The 21049-nt window shown below is 42.6% G+C and overlaps 1 protein-coding gene across 10 annotated transcripts in view; it reads right to left on the reverse strand.

Annotated features, from left to right (window-relative positions):
• Positions 1–21049, reverse strand: part of TNIK (TRAF2 and NCK interacting kinase) — a 415562-nt gene that overhangs the window by 73469 nt on the left and 321044 nt on the right. For 6 of the 10 annotated variants that reach the window (XM_020980386.2, XM_078147460.1, XM_020980380.2 and 3 more), the window contains exons 14-17: positions 20774–20860; positions 18045–18245; positions 5576–5740; positions 2251–2490 (exon numbers count right to left, since the gene is read on the reverse strand). In XM_020980386.2, coding sequence (XP_020836045.1) covers positions 2251–2490; positions 5576–5740; positions 18045–18245; positions 20774–20860 — 693 coding nt within the window. The remainder of the gene's footprint in view (positions 1–2250; positions 2491–5575; positions 5741–18044; positions 18246–20773; positions 20861–21049) is intronic. The other 4 variants (XM_020980391.2, XM_020980402.2, XM_020980398.2 and 1 more) reach the window with 2 other exon arrangements.

Genomic DNA, 21049 nt, shown 5'->3' on the forward strand with positions numbered 1-21049 from the left:
AGTTAGCCTCTATGTGTCTCGTTTGCACATTGTCTTCCTCGTTAACTTGGGAGCACCTTGAGGGCAGGCTCTGGTTTTGCCTTTCTTTGTATCCCGAGTGCCTAGCAGAGTAGGCTCTTAATAAGTGCTTGCTGACATGACTTGGGGGAGTAAGCTGCCCAGGGTTAAGTGGCCAGTATGCATCAGAGTCAGGATTTGAACCTGGGTCTTCTGGACTCAAATGTTAGCTTTTAATCTACTTTGCCATGCTGTTTCTCATTTATACTGCCACTGGCTTGCTGCCACCAAGGCTGCTTCTCTGCCCGGTCCCTCCATGTTTTCACTTTATTCCTTACCTATCCCTCCTGGTTAGCTTCTCTATTCTCTAGCTAAACCAAAAGAAACACACTGTGGTCCATTTCTACTCTTAGCAACTTAGAAATCTGGACTCATGAGCTTCTTTAGAGGAGAACTGATATGAGGCATTAAGAGGATTGAGAAAGTGAGATAATCACAGACCTAAGACAAGTTTACAATGGAGTAAAGTCAGCCTTCGTCTCTGTGAGAAATTCATGGTTTAAGTACCACATAAAAACACGAATTGTAAACACTTCTGGACTTGGGCTCAGAAAGACCTGGGTTTGTATCTCACCTCATATTAGCTGTGCGACTCTAGGCAAGTGCCTTGACCTCTCTGCACCTGTGTTTCTTCAGAAAAATTGATGGCCTCAGAGGTCGCTTCTAATCTATAATCTATGACTTTCTAAACGAAATGTTCAGATGAGAGCTTGAACTATTCTTGGTTCTTCTAACATTTTGCGGGGGAGGAGTAGGGTAGGGGGTGTGTGTGTGTGTGTGTGTGTGTATGTGTGGGTGGGTGGGTGTGAGCGGGAGAGGAGGAGGAGAGGGAGGGAGGGACAGAGAGGAGAGAGAGAGAGAGAGAGAGAGAGAGAGAGAGAGAGAGAGAGAGAGACAGAGAGACGGAGAGAGGGAGAGAGAGAGAGAGAGACAGAGAGAGAGAGAGACAGAGAGACAGAGAGAGACAGAGAGAGGGAGAGACACAGAGAGAGAGACAGAGAGAGACAGAGAGAGAGAAACAGAGAGACAGAGAGAGGGAGAGACAGAGAGGGAGAGAGAGAGACAGAGAGAGAGAAACAGAGAGACAGAGAGGGAGAGACACAGAGAGAGAGACGGGGGGACAGAGAGAGAGAGAGAGAGAGACAGACAGACAGACAGACAGACAGAGAGAGAGAGGGGGGGGAAGGGAGGGAGGGAGGGAGAGAAGGCTAGGGTGAGGTGTCTGAACCTGTAATTTCATTGGTGTAATGGAACACCCATTGTGGAAACTCCCTCCACCATACTGGCAATGGTAACTGGTGTGTAACTTCTGTCTTAGACAAAAGTTCCCAGATTAATTAAATTACTTGTCCGTGGTTGCATAGCTCATGTGTATCAGAGGCAGGGTTCTTGACTCTGAGGCTGATATAAGACACTGTCTCATGTAAAGAGGCATTAGATTATGTACAAAGTATTTTGTAGCCCTTCACAGTTTGTCTGTGGTTGTTTTTCAGACTCCTTCTCTTTTCCCCTCCCTGGGATGTTTCCTAACCAATGGTAAAGATGACCTACACCGGGAACTGTTCTAGACATTCATCACATCTGGTTGTTGAATCAGTATCATAAGCTCCAGTGTTGGCCCAACTTGACCTCAAACTGGCTCCCAAGATACCCAACAGAGAGTCAGACAAAGTTCGCGTACATGCTGTCTTTAAGAAGGCTGGTCAAAGTAGGATGACTATATCCTCAGAAACGTCTGGGTGTTTGCCTTTCCATTGACAAAAGATGTAGTGACTAAGTGAATGTGACACTTTTCATTTTCATGCTCTTGTGTCAAGTAAAACACAGACTTAGTTGACAATCAAGAGGTCCACTATTTAATGTCTTATGTGAAATTGTATGCAGTGGTTTGGAGAACCAGAGGCTTGGGCTCCTAATCCTGGACAGGTGTGTGCCAATAAGTCACTCACACTCTCTGTGCCTCAGTTTCTTCCTTTGTGAAAAAAGACAGGAAACATCCTACTTTATAGGGTTGTATAGAGGAATAATGAGGGATATGAATGATAAAGGACATTTTGTAATAGTTAAATTCCTTGTCAATATAACTAACTCCAAGGCTAGCTCTTTGAAATTTTGGATGTTGGTAGTAGTAGTCTAAAAAATCCCCATAAATTAAGCAAAAAAAAAAAAACCCAAACACCTCAGTGGTGTTACCTTTGGTGGAATGTCTTCCTCCTGCCGTAACCAAGAGCTTCGGTCAAACTTTTCAATGCGTGGGGGGAGAGGAGGGTTTTCAGAGGTGGGATCCGAGTTCTGCCGTGGCATCTCAGCACGGTGAGACGTCACCGTCAGAGCCTCCTGGAACCCTGCTATCCCCTTTGTGGGTTGCTCATGCACTGACTGAGAGGCAGAGAGGGAGGGTCCTTGGGATTTCACCGTTACCAGATGTGGAATCTAAGCATTAAGCCAAAATGAGAGCATCAGTATTAGGAGGGGAAAAAAAGAATCAGCTGGATGTTGAAACTAAACTAAAGGGGAAAAAAATCCTGGTGTATGGAATGAATTATATGTATCCCTTGTATTTATGGCTGTTCATTCTTAAAAAATTCTCAAGCCAAGATTGAGACGTATGTGTAGGTGCTCAATGGGGAAATATGTTTGATGCATATACATATTGTGTATATGTGTGTGTGTATGCACACACAGATATATAGTTCAATTGTGTAGCTGTCTTCATCCTTGAATCACTGATAGGTAAAGTGAGGCACAGAGAGGTTAAATAGGTTGTCCATTACTGCTAAGAAGTCATTAAAGGAAAAAATAAAAAATATAATCCTTCCAAAAATATACCAGTATTTCCATACACAGATAACACCTATAATACTATACGTGTCCTAGCAACTGACCTGCATCCTTCTGTATTGGGATTTCAAATTCTGGTTGGATGCTGTGGTTTTTAGAGGCATGGAAACTTGGAAGGCTATAGGGCCATCTCAGGATAGCCACTAAGGACCAAGAAAACTTTTGGCACCAGTAGGCTGAATCTGACCTCCATTTTGGAATTCTGAGACCTAAGTTAAGTTCATTTGCCGAACACTTTGAGATGGCATTCAACCCAAGTCAGAAAATAAATTTCAAAGAGTGCCACTGGACAGAGTGAAGTCTCAATCAGTGTAATAATTCTTCAATGAATAATTCCTAAAGACATCTCAAGTAACAAAGCAAACTGCTCCTACTGCCAAGCATACCCCAACATACCAACTCATCTTTAAACAAAGGGAGAAAGCTTCTCTGCCCACTCCAATTTTTGAAAAAAGAGCATCTCTATCATCTTTAAGAAATGCTGATCCTCTTAAAGGTGTCATATTTGGGAAACTATTTTAAAACTTTTTTTTTGTTGTGGACTTAACAATAAGCTTTTCAATATACAAAGAACAAAAAGTTTATAAAACTGTGAACTTCTACTCAGTTTATTTTTTAAAATGTCTATTAAATTTAACAAAATAGTAGCAAAGTTGCCCCATTCCTTATTAAATGTTTTTGTTTTCTTCTCCGTGTGTTTAAATGTTTTATTGATCTGTTCCCCGCCTATTTCTATCACTAGCAGAATAATTACCAAGGTGTTTGCTTCTCTTCAGTGGAACAGTGACATTGTGGAGGTAAAACTAGGTGTAAGAAAGAGAAGCTCTGGCCTGAGCCCCCAATACAACACAATCTTACTAAAGTAGGTGACAGGAGACAACTGAAAGTACTCGTAAAAGAGCCATCTTACCCACTGGTCTTGAAAAAGGTTGGTCCCCATGAATTACAAGAGAATGTGTTCCCAAAGAAATTGATTTCTCTGCTGTCCTTCTAAGCCCCCATCCAAATACGAGAACTTACTCCAGAGATGACCTCAAGGGAGAAGGTTATTTGCTTTTACTGGACTTGCAATTTCGTTCACTCTGCTGGGAAGTTTCTATTCCCATGAAGACCAGTACCTGCTCTATAACTTCTAGTCTTAGAGAGTTTCCTGGGGTCCTGAGAGGTGGTGACTTGCCTCAGGTTACAGAATCTGGGAAGATGTGAAGCTAAGTTTTCTTGACTCTGAGGCCAACTCTGTTCAGGATACCATACAACCTCTTAAAGGAGGAGTTCATGAAATTCAAAACCCCAAAGCCTGACATATCAATGAATAGCAACCAACTTCAGTGAGAAAACACTAGCCAAGTCAGTCTGATGCCAGTCAGTTGGCTAGCAACTCTGCTGCAAAGTATTTGGTGGAAATTTTTACCTATTTGAGGCTATCTGGAAGAATTCTAATGCATTTGTGTGAGAATAGCACTATTTCCTTTATTTTTTCTTGAAAGTTTTATTTTAAGTAGTTCATGGTTAAAAACCCTAAAGTCTCTCTGGAAAGTAGCTCTTCTTACTTCTTGTACTACAACTAAGAAAGAATGAAGAGCGCAGAAGACCCAGCCATCCTCATTTTGTCTCCCTGGTTATATTCCCTTACAAATGCTCCTGGTAGAATACAGATGGCGAGAGCAAGAAAGGATTTGAGAAAATATTGAGGGCAGAGCCCTTATTTTACAGATGAGAGAAGGCAGGCAAAGCGAGGTTCAAATGGCTTGCCCAGTGCTATTCAGGTAGTGAGTAGCAGAGCTAGGGTTCTTTGGACTCCACATTTAAAGACAATATGTAAGTTGTCACATGGAAACAGACCATCATAGTCAGATGTCTTTAAATTCTGATAAGGTTCAAAGCAAATGTTGGCCCCAAGAGGAATAAAATTACTATGGGGCACCAGAGGGGACCTCTTTCCTTCTTTATTTAAACTGGACACATCCAGGTAGGGGATCCACCCCGACTCTTCCTCCATTTTCAAGTGCCATGTAACCCTAGTACTGGCAGCCAGCCACAAACCCCATCTTCCTTATGCTTTACTGAAGACATTTTTAGGGTATGGATTATGTGGCCACTCATGATTTGAATGGTGGTAATCAGTGAACTGATATCACTATTAGCTATCTTAAAGGTGTCTTATAATGGGGGAAGCAAATAATAACAAAGCAGATAGAGGATCGGCACAGAAGTAAGAAGAGCTGGGTTCAAACATCATCTCTGCAGCCACTGACTGTGTAACTCCAGGCAAGCTACTTAACCTCTCCATGCCCCTGAAGAAACCCTCTAAGAGTATAGGTTGCAGATCTGCATTGGTGGAGGGAGTTTCCACGAAGGAAGTTCTCTGTGCCAGTGAAATTACAGGTTAAGACCACAAATGGATATACAATACAAACACACACACACACACATACACACAAGTAATCAGGTTCTAATGATCTTTTTGTCCTGAGATCTGTCAGGGTTCCCGGGGGATGATGAACGTTGGAATAGAGGGAATGTTGAATCAGTAGTGAAAAGACCTGGGTTCAAATTACAGCTTTGCTAAGAGCAAGTCCTGTAATCTCTCTGGGCCTCACTTTCTCCATCTGTAGAATGGGTGTGAGGTGGGTTGGGTCTAGGTGATCTCCAGGGTCAGATTCAGGAGCTTTCATACCTGGGTGTCCACTGGTCTAAGCATGGGTGGTGTCCGAGCAGGCTGCACCCCACTAATACTAAAAGACTCAGATCGAGGGGGCAGATTAGGGTCAGATATCCGGTTAGCAACCTTGTGTGGCATGGCAGGGGAGCTCTGCCGGTTGAGTCTAGAACGTTCTTCCACCTATGAGCAATCAAAAGAGACACAGTAAACATCAGTTGGTCTTTGCCTCATTTCACGTATACCATAATTGCTTGCACAGCCATTTGGGGGTCTTCAGGATCAAGCCCATGTAGAAGGCCCCAGATCTCCATGCCCAATTAGCATTAAAAGAACAAAAATAGTCTTCTGAATCAGGGCAAATGTCAACAGGACAGATGCCGTCACCTTACCTGGGCCTCCCTGATCCTCATGCTACAGGGGAAAGAGCCTAAATCAGGAGTCAGGGGATCTGAGTTCAAATCCCAGCACTGTGACTTACTAACTGCATAACCTTGAGTGAGTCACTTCAAGGTTTTAGGACTCAGTTTCCTAATCAGAGAAATCCAAGATTCCAAAGGTCCCTTCCAGTTCCCATATCAATCCAGGATATGATTTTATGTACAGACATGATTGATTATGGAGGTCCAGTTAGTCAGCACCCAGAATGTATTGCCTCATTATGTCTATCTCCTAGAATCCCTGGCCTCCTTCACTCATGTGTCACCTCTTGTTGGAAGTCTTTCCTGAACTCCCTAGGTGTTAGTGGTCTCTTCTTCCTGTGCTTTTCTTGGCCTATTTTATATCAGTCTATGTGATTATCAATCGCATACACTCTCTATATTACCACCAGCCTACTCTTTCCCAACCAGAAGGGATTGGAATCCCTACAGAGGACCAGGCACACAGTGGAGCTCCCTAGGGGCAGGGATGGTTACATTTTTGTCTTCATACAGCCAGTGCCTGGGACAGTGGCTTGCGAATAGTAGGTGCTTAATGAATGCTTATTGATCCACATGGAAGCACTATGGCACCAATGACTGACCTTTGGCTTAGTGAAGCTTGGCCATTAGTACCTGCCCTGCCCACACCAATCCCATGAAGATCGGTTCTTAAGGAAAATGTAAAGGGACAGACAGAATGCACACTACAAAGCAAGTTTAGAGAGACCGTGAATGACATTCTTCTCCAAGAAAGAAAAGCCTGGGACTTTGACTCCAACTCTGGTCATTCAGCATATTTTCATGGTCTACTTATCTGTCTTCCAAGTATACCTAGCTGTGGCTGTCTATTTTCTAAATCTTTCAGTATTAGTCTTCACCCCACATTGCTAAGTCAGTATTTGGTGCATGCATTAAAAGGACTGCGTACCATTGAATGCACATTGAGATACCATAAATTTTCATGTCCTTCTACTTATTTTAAAGGCAACATATGTTCAATACTTTATTTATATGAACAACATGTCACCTCCAGTAGACTATAGGCTTCCTGGGGGAAGGACTGATAATTTATGTCTTTGTTTCCACAGTGCCTGGCATATAGTGGGCACTTAATAAATGTTGGTTGCTTGGATTTCCAGTTTGTCCTCCTGGCAGATGTGAATTGAACATTTGGTTAGGGTTTTTTTTTTTCACATTAGTCCCTCAGGAGACAAGCTGTTTCTCTATAGAAATCACCACCTAGTCATTGATATTTGATGAGTATGTGTGGATTGTCATTATTATTTTAAATCATGTTAATAAGCCACAACAATAGTTCTCAAACTTTTTATTTTGCTCATTTTGTTGTTTATTGAGTTGTTTCAGTCATGCGCAACTCTTCTTGACCTTATTTGGAGTTTTCTTGGCAAAGATACTGGAATGATTTGCCATTTCCTTCTCCAGCTCATTTTTACATATGAGGAAACTGAGGCAAATAGGGTGAAGTGACTTGCCCAGGGTCACATAGCTAGTAAGGTGTCTGAGGCTGGATTTGAACTCAGGAAAATGAATCTTTTTGGTTCTAAGCCCAGTGCTCTATCCGCTGTGCCACCTAGCTGCCCTTTTTTTGCTCATGGCACAGTATTATTCTTTGTTGTGAGGAAGTGCAGCCTACTTGAGACTCACACAAGTGCATTGGGGTTGCAAGAGCACGTACTATACAGTTCACGTCACACCTAGATGAACCCTATGGTGTTATAACACATTTTTTGAAAACCCCAATGCAAGATACTCTATGAAACAGGAAACTATTCCTTGAAGTTTAATCTGGGGAAGAGGGGAGCAGTTTAAACTTCCCTCTCTCCAGACCCCCATGGCTGTGCAAGGTACACATACATACATTGTATATATACAAGGTATATGCAGAATATTGTGGCCATTTCCCCTAGAAGTGCACCACATATCCAAACACAACTAATGGAAACAGAATACAATCTTAAAGCAGAATGCTCCCCCCCTCCCCTTTTCTTGCAGCAGGTTACAAAGCGAAGAACCACTGGCTGTTACATGGATTGCCAGGACAAGGCTAGCTCCAGGATAAGAAATAAAGGCGAGAACGTCTTGCAAAGGCAGCAGCAAATAAAGCAAGACCCAACCATGCACCATATTATTTCTTCAAATACCACATGTATACCTGTATTTTTATAACACCAATGTACCCAACTGAGCTGTAACTTGCAATTCTGACATCCAACGTAACTGGAGTTTTGGGGGAGAGAGTTCCTGAGAAACAATTCACTGTAAAGGGAGCAATCTTGGGATACTGCCTCCTGGGCAGGAGAAGGCAGATGTTCTAGGACACCCCAAGTGGCTACACGGGAAGCCATTACCGGGGTAGAGTGGAGAGGCAATTAGTCAGTACATATGGTGGGTGGGTGGGGTGTCACAGGGTGGAGCTAGAGGATTTCGGGGGAAATGAAGCTTGCACCCAGATACATTATAGCTTCAGTTTTAGTGTCCAGAATACTTGAACCGCTGAGAGCCTAGCTATTTTCTTAAATCCAGATAAACCTTTAGCTTAGTCACATAATTGTCTTGGACTTGAAAATACACATATGGTGGTTTAGAAAGCATGCTAGAAGAAAGGAAAGCCAGTGGAAGAAAAGCTTGCCCCAGAGGAGTCTGTTTTATGAAAAGCAGAAAGAGTCACTGAAGATACCACTGGCAAATCTCAATGTTACCCCAGTAAGGGAAGTGTCCTTACCTCTGACAGAACCACAATATACCAAAGCTTTTGTTAGAAAGGAACAAAACAAAGAGGGAAGATGTGGCACTGATGTTGACTTGGGTGGAAAGTTAATTACAACTGTTAAAAAATAGGAATTAAAAAAGATTCAGTTGCGTGAATGAAATCCTCTTTTGTCCTCCACCAGCTAATTTAGCAGCCTGGACTTCCTGGTGCATTTCTATTTGTACCATCCTGAAATTCACATAAAGGTTCCATCATTTCTTCTGCCTGGGCATTGTGCTTCACAATGTCCAGTCCCCAGATACTGAGTTCTGAAGACTTCTTGGTTGGACATTTTATGGTGGAAAGAGGACTAGATTTAGTGTTTAGGGGACCTGAGTTCAAATCTTATCTCAGCCACTTACTCTGTCTGTGTGACTTTGAATGAGTCGCTTCAGTTTCCTCATCTATAAAATAAAGGGGTTGAGTGATACAGTCTCTAAATTTTCTTCTAGCTGTAAACCTATGAGTGTATCGGGCATTTCTTCCAGCCAATGACCTGAAGTAGTAACAAGCATTAAATCTGACTGTTGGACAGAGATGGCACAAAGTAGCCAGGGAATGTGCACTGTGGAAGAAGTATCATTGAAAACCTGATCCTGATGAACTAAGGGAAAATAATACCACTTCAAGTGTTACTTGACTAAGGCAATTTTGTTCAGGCCTAGAGTAAAGAAATCAAGAGCCACTCTGGTGGTGCCTTTTCTAATAACAAAATCTCCCAGGTAAATTAATGAGACAATCAGGTCCTCTGGCTAAACTGTTGGGCAGAGACCTATTCTCTCAGATCACCAAAGATCACTCCATTCATTTCAGAGAAGAAAAGAAAGATGAATATGGAAAGATAGAAGGTAGAAAGTTTTCTTTAAAATGAGGAGGTGTAGGAATAGAAACCGGGATATCATCCAGGCTTATTTCTATCTCCCTCTAAGGAGTTTCAAATAAGTCTGCCCATGATCCAAGCCTCAGCACCAACAAGTTGCTGCCAAAGGATAGGGAAAAACAGGAAAAATAAATAAAGAGACTCTTTCAGCTAGCATTAGAAGCAGCCTGCCCAAGGGCCGGCCCACGATGTTCTTTCCATTATATGGGACAACATCAGTGAAGGGGAGAAAGAGCCTGTGGATGAATGGAAAAGTAAAAAAGAGGTTAGGAAGAACCAATTTATTTCCATTTGAAAGCCAGTTTTTCTTTTCATCAGATGATTTCTAACACAAAATCTAAACAAAGCCCTTCTGGGGAGCTTTTGATCAGCTCGGGAGGGGCGAGGTCTAGGCTCATGATAAGGTAAAGGCATGGCACATGGTGGGGAAACTTCAATGCTGATAGCAAAAACTACATCAGAATCCAACTCCAGCTTAAGTCAAATTGTTGCTTAAGTCTTTCTTTCCTCTTCTCACACGCTTCTAAAACAGCTGCTCAGCTCTGGGACTTGAAGGCAATGCTGGAGAAAGAAATAAGAGGCTGAGAATAGCTCGGAGCCTTCTCAAGATGCTCTGACCCAGGGCTCACTTGCCATATAATGGCATGAGTCACATCCTGTCTTTTGGCAAAACCAGCTCAGCAGATGATTACAGAGGAAGGCTGTGTACTCTATTCCCCTCAGAAGGGCTTCAAAAACAATAGACTCTTTATCAGTTTGGGACAGTTTCAAATGTAAGCACACTTGAGAACTGAGGTTAGAACCAAAAGATTTCCCAAGGCCTAGTCCAAACCGATGGTCTTATAAGTATGGATCAGAAATGAAATATACTGCTTGTATACTAGGAAATTGTCTTTTTGGGAAGCTCAGAGTTCAAGCGAAGGCTGTAGAAGAATAGGCAGCATGGAACAAACACTGGTAAACTGAGGGCTAAGTAGTTGTGGGTGGATCAGTGGAAAGTCTGCTGAGCCTGGGGTCAGAGACCCGGGTTTGAATCATGGCTGATACTTTTATCACCACAGATGAGTCCCTCAATGTCCATGGGCATCAGTTTCCTCAAGTGGAAAAAAAGGAGGTTGGACTATCAGAGGCTCTTAACCTGGGGTCCATGAACTTTGTTTTAAAAATACTTTGGTAACTATATTTCAAAGGAATTGGTTTCCTTTGAAATCCTAAGCATTTTATTTTATGTATTTAAAAACATTATTCTGAGAAGAGTTCCACAAGCTGCAGTAGAATGAATGCCAGAGAGGTCTATGATACAAAAAAAGTTAAGACCCCCTGGCCTAGAAGAATGGCCACTAGGGGTCTCTTCCATCTGAATGCAGAGAGGGTCATCGATGACCTTCTAGGTCACCTAGCCCAATGTCCCCATACTACAGATGAGTAACACTGAGGTTCAGAGTGGCTTGGCCAAGGTCACCGAGAGATTAAAGGGCAGTGCTGGGGGTCTGATCTCAGATCTTGAGCTCCAAAGCCAGTGATTTTTTTTTTGCTCTGTACTTTGCTGATCTTTGTGAATGGGCGTGAAAGCTATGCCATGTGGGTGGCATTCCAAATGCCATATAAAATTCTAACAGAGACTTTTAGAACCTAAGAGGAGAAAGAAATGGGACTGAGCTAGAAGGGAGAGGAGAGGAGAAGAAAACAGGCATTGATTGAGTACCTACTATGTGTTGGGCATGGTACTAAGTGCTTTACACATCTGATCTTCACAATAACCAGGGAAGGTAGATGTTGTTATTATCCACATATTACATTGGAGGAAATTCAAACAGACAGAGATTCAATGACTTATACAGGTCTTTGCGGCCCAGCTCTCCAGCCACTGCACCACCTAACTGCCTCTAGAAATAGGCTGAAGAGATACCAAAGTAAAGGGTTGGACTAGATGACCACCATGGCGCCTTCCCTCTCTGAAGGTATGAGTCTATGAGGAGATAAAGGAGAAGGAGGTGGATGGGAAGGAACACACAGCAATGAATACACTGAAGACTGGGAAAGGAAAGATAAGGGCTTAACGTTAAACTCCAAAGGGCTGGTGGGGAATATAGAGACATCTTGGAGCAGATCTGGTGACTGCTTGCCGAACCAAATAGATGTGCCAGATGATGGGCACAAATCACAAAGAAAGAACATGATGGAGTATAAAAAAATACAGAAAAATGTAATCTCACTCGACACTTATGCACGCCAAACATTCTGCTGCTCCCCCAGAGAAAGGAGATTGCTGCCAAGATGGGACATGAAATGGGCCTGGAAGGGGCAGGAGAGAGCCTGAAGTCATTGCTTAAGGTGACAACTGAGAAGGCAGAATTACTCCTCCAGCTGTGGTTCCTTTCAGTGGGCAATACCAGCATCTGAGCTCAACAAATATGAAAGTGTGCCACAGTAGAAAGGGTACTGGCTCTTGAATTAGAGGACCTGGGTTCAAATCCTGCCTTGGGAGTTTTGGACAGCTAGGTGGTACAGTAGATAGAGCAGCGAGGTGATGCCATAGTGGATAGAGCAGTGGGGCTGGAGTCAGGAAGCCTCCTTTTTCTGAGTTCAAATTAGACCTCAGACACTTACTACCTGTGTGATGCTGGGCAAGTCATTTCACCCTGTTTGCCTCAGTTTTCTCATCCGTAAAATGAGCTGGAGAAGGAAATGGTAAACCACTATAGTATCTCTGTCAAGAAAATTCTGAATGGGGTCACAAAGAATCTGAAATAACTGAGCAAGAACCCCATGTGACTTTGGGTAAGTCCCTTGACCCCACTGGGCCTCAGTCTCCTCATCTGTAAAAGGAAGGAGTTGGGCTACAGGGTCTCTGAAGCCTCTTCCTTTTTGAGACCTATGATCTGCTTTCCATCATGGTCCAGAAATAGTGGTACGTCCAGCTGGTGGTGTGACCAGGGACAATGGAATGGAAAAACACCAGACTTTTATTTTCCCTTAACTACCTTTTATGTAGAGATGTACTTCTCTTTGTGTCTCATCACATTGGACCAGCAAAGTAATGTAGCAACTAGGTCAGAAATTTCATTAAGTAAACTGAGTCAAGAAAATGGCATACAGGTAAGCCCTAACTTACAAAATTCCTTGGAAATGAATGGCCATTTAGGAATCACAGTCCCAGCCAAGAAACCACAGAAACATCCTTTCCTTTCTATCTGCTACCAAAGTGCCTGACACATCGTATGTGCTTGAAAAATGGTTGTTAATTAACTGATTAACTTGGGATCTCTCTTCTTTTCCCTCTTGTAGTTACAGACACCATTAGTACCTGGGATGCCTAGTTCCTACCTCTATCTTCATTCCAGTTCAGGGCAGCCATAATAGTGGATGCAAGTGAAAGAAGAAAAGAAATTATGGCTATACCATTATGGCTACTACTGTGGGGCAGTATAGGAAGCTTCTGAGGCTTCTTTATTACCTGTGGGACCTGGGCAAGGCACTGAACCTTCAGGGGACCTCAGTTTTCTTATGTATAAAATAAAAGAGTTGGATTGCTTAGTCTTTGAGGTTCCTGGATTTAGACCTATGATCCTATTTCCCATAGAAGCTGAAAGAGAGAGGATGGGGGGAGAGAGGTGGGGAGAGAGAGGTGAGAAGAAGGAGAGGGAGGGAGAGAGAGAGAGAGAGAGAGAGAGAGAGAGAGAGAGAGAGAGAGAGAGAGAGAGAGAGAGAGAGAGAGAGGAGAAGGAGAAGGAAGAAGAAGAAGAAGAAGAAGAAGAAGAAGAAGAAGAGGAGGAGGAGGAGGAGGAGGAGAGGAAGAGAGAAAAGGAGAGAAGAGAAAGAAGAGAGAGAAAAAAGAAAAAGAGGGGCAGTGAGGTGGCTTAGTGGATAGAGCACCGGTCCTGGAGTCAGGAGGACCTGAGTTCAAATCCAGCCTCAGACACATAACACTCACTAGCTGTGTGACTCTAGGCAAGTCACTTAACCTCAATTGCCTCACCAAAAGAAAAAAAAGAAAAGAAAAAGGGATAGAAGATGGAAAAAAAGAAGAGAGAGAGAGAGAGAGAGAGAGAGAGAGAGAGAGAGAGAGAGAGAGAGAGAGAGAGAGACAGAGACAGAGAAAGAGACAGAGAAGGATTGTAGGTAGTGGGGGGAAAGCAGAGCTTTCTGTGTTCAAATGGAAGAGAGCCCTAGTGGCCATTCTTCTAGGCCAGGGGGTCTTAACTTTTCTTTTTGTATCATAGACCTCTTTGGCATTCATTCTAGTGTAGCCTGTGGACCCCTTCTCAGAATAATGTTTTTAAATACATAAAATAAAATGTTTAGGATTTCAAAGGAAACCAATTCTTTTGAAATATAGTTATCAAAGTATTTTTAAAATAAAGTTCATGGACCCCAGGTTAAGAGCCTCTGATAGTCCAACCTCTTGGTTCTTACTCTTTCTTGTGGCAAAACAAATGAAAAATCCTTAGGCTCAAAAGAATGGCATGCTTATTTTAGACTGTATTTTTTTTTAAAATCACTTTGGTGCACCCTCAAGGTGCTAATGGCGTTCTTTATTTTTTCTTATGAGGATACCAGTGGATGTCATGGGCTGCCCAATGATTATTCCTTGTTCCCTTCACAAAGGCTCACAAGTCATAAATCTAGGTTATCTGGTCTCCCCAACTGACTTTACTTGAGGAAACTGAGGCCCAGAGAAGTAAAACAAAACAAAACAAAACAAACAAACAAAAAACTTGCCCAAGGCCATATGGATAGGAAAAAGGAGACAATTTAATCTAGGCAACTACATATTGGGAAGTTCAGTGGCAAAGCAAAGAATATAGAGAAATGAGTAGCTGTGTCCTCCAGCTCACACAGGCTGAAGCAAGAGAGCCAAGATTTGAACCCAGGTCTCTGACTCCAAAGTCAGCACTTTTCCCACTGTACCATCCTGTGTGCCCAATTACTGGCTTGTCATTTTCCCCTTATGTATGCTTTTGAGGATACCTTTTGTACTATTCCTTTGAATTTCTATTTCTATAACATGTATAGGTCTCTCCATTGTCCTTTGGATGCCCATTTTAAGAGGCTTTGAGGGAAACCCTCAGAACCTAACCCTTATGACTAAAATTGTTTCTATGGGAAATAAATGATAATTTAGGAACATGCTTTTGAAGTAAGTTTTAAAATAACCCAGGAGTTGTTGGGAGGTGGCCTAGAGGGCCACTGAGGAACCTTCCAGTTCTAGACCTATGATCCGATGACACAGCAGTACCATAAATTGGGAAATTAACATTTGTGAAAGGTTAAGAATTTTTAGGTTTTTTCTTCTTTTACCCAAATACCAATGACTCTCCCTAACTAGTGGCACTACCTCTTCTGATTTTGTAAAATGAAGAGACCTAAGGGCACCCATCATGGTGCTTGCCTAATGGGGCAAAAGGAAGCAAAATTAAAGCAATAAAACTATATTGGAAAGAAGAATGTAAGACAAAACTGGTAAAGCACATATGGCTACAGAGACTAGAGAAAGAATGAGAGGAAAAGTGGATCAACTCTGCAAACATGGAGTCAAATTGGCCATCCACTATGAGAAGCAAAAGTGGTCCGGCCATGCCTGTTGACTTCATGCATATAGATTTAAAACTAGAAGAGGCCTAAAAGGCCGTCCGGTCTACTTCCTTCATTTTATGGACGAGGAAACTGAGACCTTGAGAGGCAAAGTCCAAGATGATATAAGCGGCAACTCAGGTCCTGTGGCTTGAAATCTGATGTCCCTTCCACTGTCCTGTACCGTATGTACCTTCACTCACTCACACTTTCACAGCATATTCACAAATTTGCATTCTGGCAGAAGTCTCATTTGGGAAAGGCAACTTTCCATGTTCATTCCTATATCCACAGAGAGAGCCAAATCATTTCATCAGATGGCCATACCAGCTGCAGGGGTGGCAACCTGACCATGCAATAAGCCCGAAAATTCTGTTCCCAGTGGAAGCCTTAAAACATATAGCATATAGTAACTATTCTAAACTACCCGTCTTCTCAAGTTTAGGAGATGAGGTTTGTGGCAATAGGATTTGAAAAGAAAGTCTATATATGCAGTTTGTTGAGAAATTTAGATTTTCAATCAGGCCCAAACCAAGAGACATTGATGTGTGTGTGTGTGTGTGTGTGTGTGTGTGTGTGTGTGTGTGTGTGTGTGTGTTTTCCTTTTCTCAGCTTGGAAAAGGAACAGATCCTCAAACAAATGCTGAATTAAGTGAAAGAAATTATCAGTTCACTGTTATGTCCAATTCAGCATGGTTTCTATTTCATCCTCATATTTCCATCTGACTTTAGACAAGCACACGTCCATTTTAAGACTTTGGAAAATCTCTCTGAACAGAATTATGGTTAGTTATAGTACTAGAGGCATGTGAAACATATCTCCAAAGGAGTTATTTGCATCAGATGATCAAAGAAAATAAGGCTACACATGTCCAGAAAGAGTTGAAATTCCTAATGATTGACAGAATCCCTGGAAGATGGCACCCACCAGTGGGGGCTCGGAGTCATGGTGCCTGGCAAACCTCACATCAGGAGTGCTCAATGACATGATTCTCTTTCCATTCATGGGCCCAGCAGTGACAGCTTTCTTACTGCAAGGAGCTTGCAAAGGAAGTAAGGATGAACAGCGAGAAGGGCTAGAAAATGACATCACTGGAATCCATGAGGATTTCCCATCAGCTACATGGTTACTCCTGAAGGCTGCAGGAAGAGGAGCCAGATCTGGGGGGTGAGCATAAGCCAAGAAGTTCTGTGAGGAGGACAAAAGGAAACCTGAAAATAAAGGGGCCAATGTGGATAAATTGAGGTGAGATCGTGCTTGGTAGAGACCTAAGGAAGGAAGAAGAAATTGCTCCAGGCTTTTCCCTGTCTTCCTTTGAGTATGTGCATGGAAAAGCTGTTTTGGAGAGAGGAGAAATTCTGTGCTGCTTTTCAAGGGAATGAGGTGATTTTCAAGGAGAGCTTTCTTCTTCACTCTTCTGAAGTCATACTTGGGGCTAGAAACACTTAGATTAAAGTGTTCAGGCCCCAAGGAGATGTCACCTAGGGATCTTACATTCTGAAGAGGAGAAAAGGCACTTGTAAATATGTATGAGTTCATAGATTTTCTTCCCCACATCCCAGTGGGTTCTCCAAAGTCCTTCCAAATTCTCCTATTGGTCAAACCAGGGCCCGTTATTTTGGAAATACTTGGAGAGGAAGCACCAACAAGCTCAGTGCCTGCATCCCTACATGGGCCATGTTCTTGTGAGGGAGATCTTTTGGGGGATGTTACCACCATAGTCCTTGTGGCTTCTCGAGTCTTCAGCTCTTGCTCCTGAAGGCCAGGCTTAGCCTGACCAATGGTTATGGCTTTCTTCTGTGCTGGATGCTCTACCAGGTGTCTTGATTTGGAATTCTTTGTGACCATGGGACCCACTGACATCATGGCAGTGGAAGATAACCTGTTAGCTTTCTGAACATCTGCCTTAGGCATAGACCGTGATTCAGGCATAACGAAGGGTATCAGCTCAGCATAGGTAGAAGAAGGCTCCGTATTGGGTGACAGTGACATATCTCTGCTGGTCACAAGGCATGCCAGCTGCTGGCTGACAGCACGGTGGGTCCACTTAGCTGGAAGAATGGGCGAGTTATTAAGGGGCCATTTCTGTACCTGGGAGTAGATCACAAAATTGAACCATTAAAGCACAAACACCAAAAAGAAAGGAGCATTAGTTATGAAGAGAGGGGGTCATATGGACATAGGAGAATACAGGCCACACCACCAGACAGTAGGGGAAAGGGACCCATTTCATATGATTTTCTTCTAGTACATGTCAATAAGAAAATAGGCAATAGGGACATTAAGAGAGTCTATATTATGCACGTTTGTCACTCTTTTTTCCCCCTTGCTCTTGGATTTTTTTAAAAAATAAAATTATTTAGCCCTTTTAAAAAATAAAATTATTTAATCTGCAAGTCTAACTGCCAAGGATTATGCTTATTCATTCCACAGTCTACCAGTTTGGGGACAGAGGTTTACCAATGAGGAATATACAACAACAAATTAATGCCTTGCTAGTTTTAGACCAATTATGGGTAATATATCCCATGCATGAGTGGTAGACACCCACAGCTAAAATTCTAGGAAAGATAAAACATGGTAGACATGGCCTTGTAAATTGCCCAGCCTACAAACAAAGTGTTAACTTGGAATTCCATAAGAGAAAGGAATATTTTCCACATATTGCCATTAAAGATGACCGTGAACAAAAAGAGGTGTTGAGTTAACTTCTCTCTGTTACTGGTAGGATCCTTTTAAGGAACTGACTCACAACTTTGTTGCACCCAGCTCCATTCTGCACCTGTGCAGGGTACACCAAGCTCACCAAGTTTTCAAAACCTTGGACCTTCCTCTCTTACCTCCTTGGCCCAGGCTGGCTTTTCACTGGGATTCATCCCTTCTTTGTAATGGTACAGCGCCTTCTTTTCTCCTGGCCTCTGGTCTTGACGCTGTTGCTGTTGCTGCTGCTGAAGAGACACCAAATAGTCCCTTTCCTGCTGGAGCTGCCTCTGCAGCCGTTCAGCCTGTCTCTGTTCTTCCAGCTGTTTGCGCTTATACTCCTGCCCAGAACGAGGGGGAAGAGGAACAGCAAAGGGACAGAACGTCAGGCAGGTCAGTGGTCACTGGCGGAGATCACAGTGGTTCTTGTAAGTCGACAAAGGAAGGAGATCAGTAATGGACACAAACAACACTCATGAGCATCCAAATAGAGGGTTAGCATGGGGGCAGCTTGTCAAAAGCACAACTTTTTTAAAAAACAGGAACCCTCCCTCCCAGGGTTATCATTCCTCCCACTTAGCAAAGGCTCACTCCTGGTTTGGAACCAGTTTAACTCTTACATTTTGAGACAGAAGGGACCTTAGAGGTCGCCTCATTTAACCTACACACTTTACAGATGAGGAAACTGAGGCCCAGAGAGGGTACAAAGCACCACATGGCTAACATTACAGATTTTAGAATTAGAAAGGACCTTAGAGGTCATCTAGATAAATCCTGTCATTTTGAGGAATTTGGGGCCCAGAGAAATTTAGTAATTTGCCAAAGCTCAAATAGGGAGTATTGTAGATTTAAAGTAGCAAAGGATCTTCTAGTCTAACCTCTGATTTTATAAGAGGAAACAGTCCCAGAGAAATTTAGAAACTTGACCAAGGTCACACAGGTATAGTTGGAAGGGACCTTAGAACTCATCTAGGCTGACCTTCTCAAATTACAGATGAAGAAACAGAGCCCTTGAGAGGTCATGTAAGAAGTCAGGAGCAAAGCTAGGATTCCAGCTGAGGTCCCTGAACTCCAAATCTAACATAAGCTGACAAAATGGTAGCAAAGGAGCAACATGGTCCTGTCATTGCCCACTACCTGGAATGGCTCGCCTCCATTTCCCAATCTTGTCATTTAATCCAATCAAAGATCTACAATTAAATAGAAACCTCCACAAACAAAGTTGGGAGGCAGTATGTGATGGTGGATATAGAACGTTAGTCTTTGGAATCACCAAGAAATGGGTGCAAGTTCCATCTTTAATACACATTAAATATCTGTCCAAGGGCAAGGTCATTTAATTCTCAGTGTTATAGGAAACTCACTATGACTTATAAAAGACCATCAGTATGATGGTCTGCATCATATGGATGTTTCCCATGCTTGGAGCTCCCATTGTGGAATGTTTATCAATATGATAGGAAATGTCATATGGATGTTTCCACATTGAAGAAAGCACAGGAAAACAGGTTTCAAGTTGGAGGGAATCCCGGAAGGCATCTAGTCCTAGCCTATTATTTTACACATGGGGAAACTGAGGCCCCAAGAGGTACAGTTAGAGTTACTTGCCCAAGGTTCTATAAACAAGTCTACTTATAGGGCCACATTAAGAAAAAAAAGTGAAGGGATTTGCATATGTGTGTGTATGTATATATGTATGTGTGTATATATATATATATGTATATATGAATATAGGCTAACAACATTAACAAGCATATTTATAGAGTCAAAAGGTGCAAGCAGAATGTCACTGAATAGAATTTTGATTTTAAAAAGAAAGCAAACAAAATCAAAGCCAAGACTATTCAGGGCATGTTGCTGTCACAATAAAATGTTTTTAAAAGTATTTCAAATGAGAAGTTTGAGCCAAGAACACAAAATGTTCCTAGCACAAAAGCAAAACTAATAGTCTACAAGTGAAATATGGCCTTTGGATCTGGAAAATCTGAGTGGGCTCGCATCGACGTGGCAGGTTCTGCTTGGAATTTGTTCCAGCATGCTCACACATGTCTTTTGAGAGTCCCAAAGCAATGAATGCCATGGTCCTGAACACTGAACTTAGAATGTACCCTGAATTTTCACAAAACTTTAACGAATACTAGGATTTAATAAAGAACACAAGAAAGGCATTCAATCTGGGTTTTCATAAATTATTAAAAATGAATTGGGAGAAGAAGAGGAAGTGGTGAGACAATGGAGAGAGTTTTGGGGATCAACGCCAAGAAGACCTGTGTTCAAATCCCTCCTGGGACACAAGATGTATGGCCTTGGGCAAGTCACTGAATCTCTATGTGTCTAAGGTAACAGGCTTGCATTTCTTCTGGTGTTGTGCATCTTCACTGGTGAAGAGAGTTCTCATGATACAAGTCACCATTCACCTTTATCAAACTTAGTTCTTAGAAAGACCTTCACTCTTAATATATCTAAAGGTGTACTGATACTGAGAAATAAATTAATGGACAATTGAGAGTTTCCCAACCAAGACTCATCTCCTGATCATCTCATGAAATTGATTAGGAAATTCCTAGACATAGATATAGACATAGACCCAAACACACATACACACATACATACATATGTAAAATTAGGAATTTGTGAAATGACTTGCCTAAGGTCCCACATGCACTGGATACAGAGCCAGGATTTGAACCCAGGTCCTCCAGTGACATTTTCAAGAGCAGAGCTTGGAGGACTTCTCCTGTGTCTTGCCCATTAGGTTTCCCTCTTGCAATGCATGCACGTGCGAAGGAGGACACAAGCATCCCCATGCAAACGTACACACCAAGGAAGGACAGAGTGGGGGTGGGCTGGTGCTTGGGGATCCCATTACCAGAAGGAGGGCTTGCTCCTGCAGTAGCTGCTGCTGCAGGATCTCTAACTGCCTCTGCTCCTCCTCTAACTGTCTCCTGATGTACTCCTGGTGAGGCAGCCAGCAGGAAATTCAGAGGAACAGAGACCAAGAGAGAGACAAAGAAAGAGAGGAGAAAGAAAGAACTAGTAATTTCACAAAGCAGCAGAAGGTGGTGAGTGAAGTCCAGAAGGAGGCAGGGAGAGTAGAATAAAGGAAAACACCCAAAGACCTCTTCAGCCAGCAAGAAGAAGACAT

Source organism: Phascolarctos cinereus, unplaced genomic scaffold (assembly GCF_003287225.1).
Source record: "Phascolarctos cinereus isolate Bilbo 61053 unplaced genomic scaffold, phaCin_HiC Scaffold_7;HRSCAF=346, whole genome shotgun sequence".
NCBI classification, from domain to species: domain Eukaryota; kingdom Metazoa; phylum Chordata; class Mammalia; order Diprotodontia; family Phascolarctidae; genus Phascolarctos; species Phascolarctos cinereus.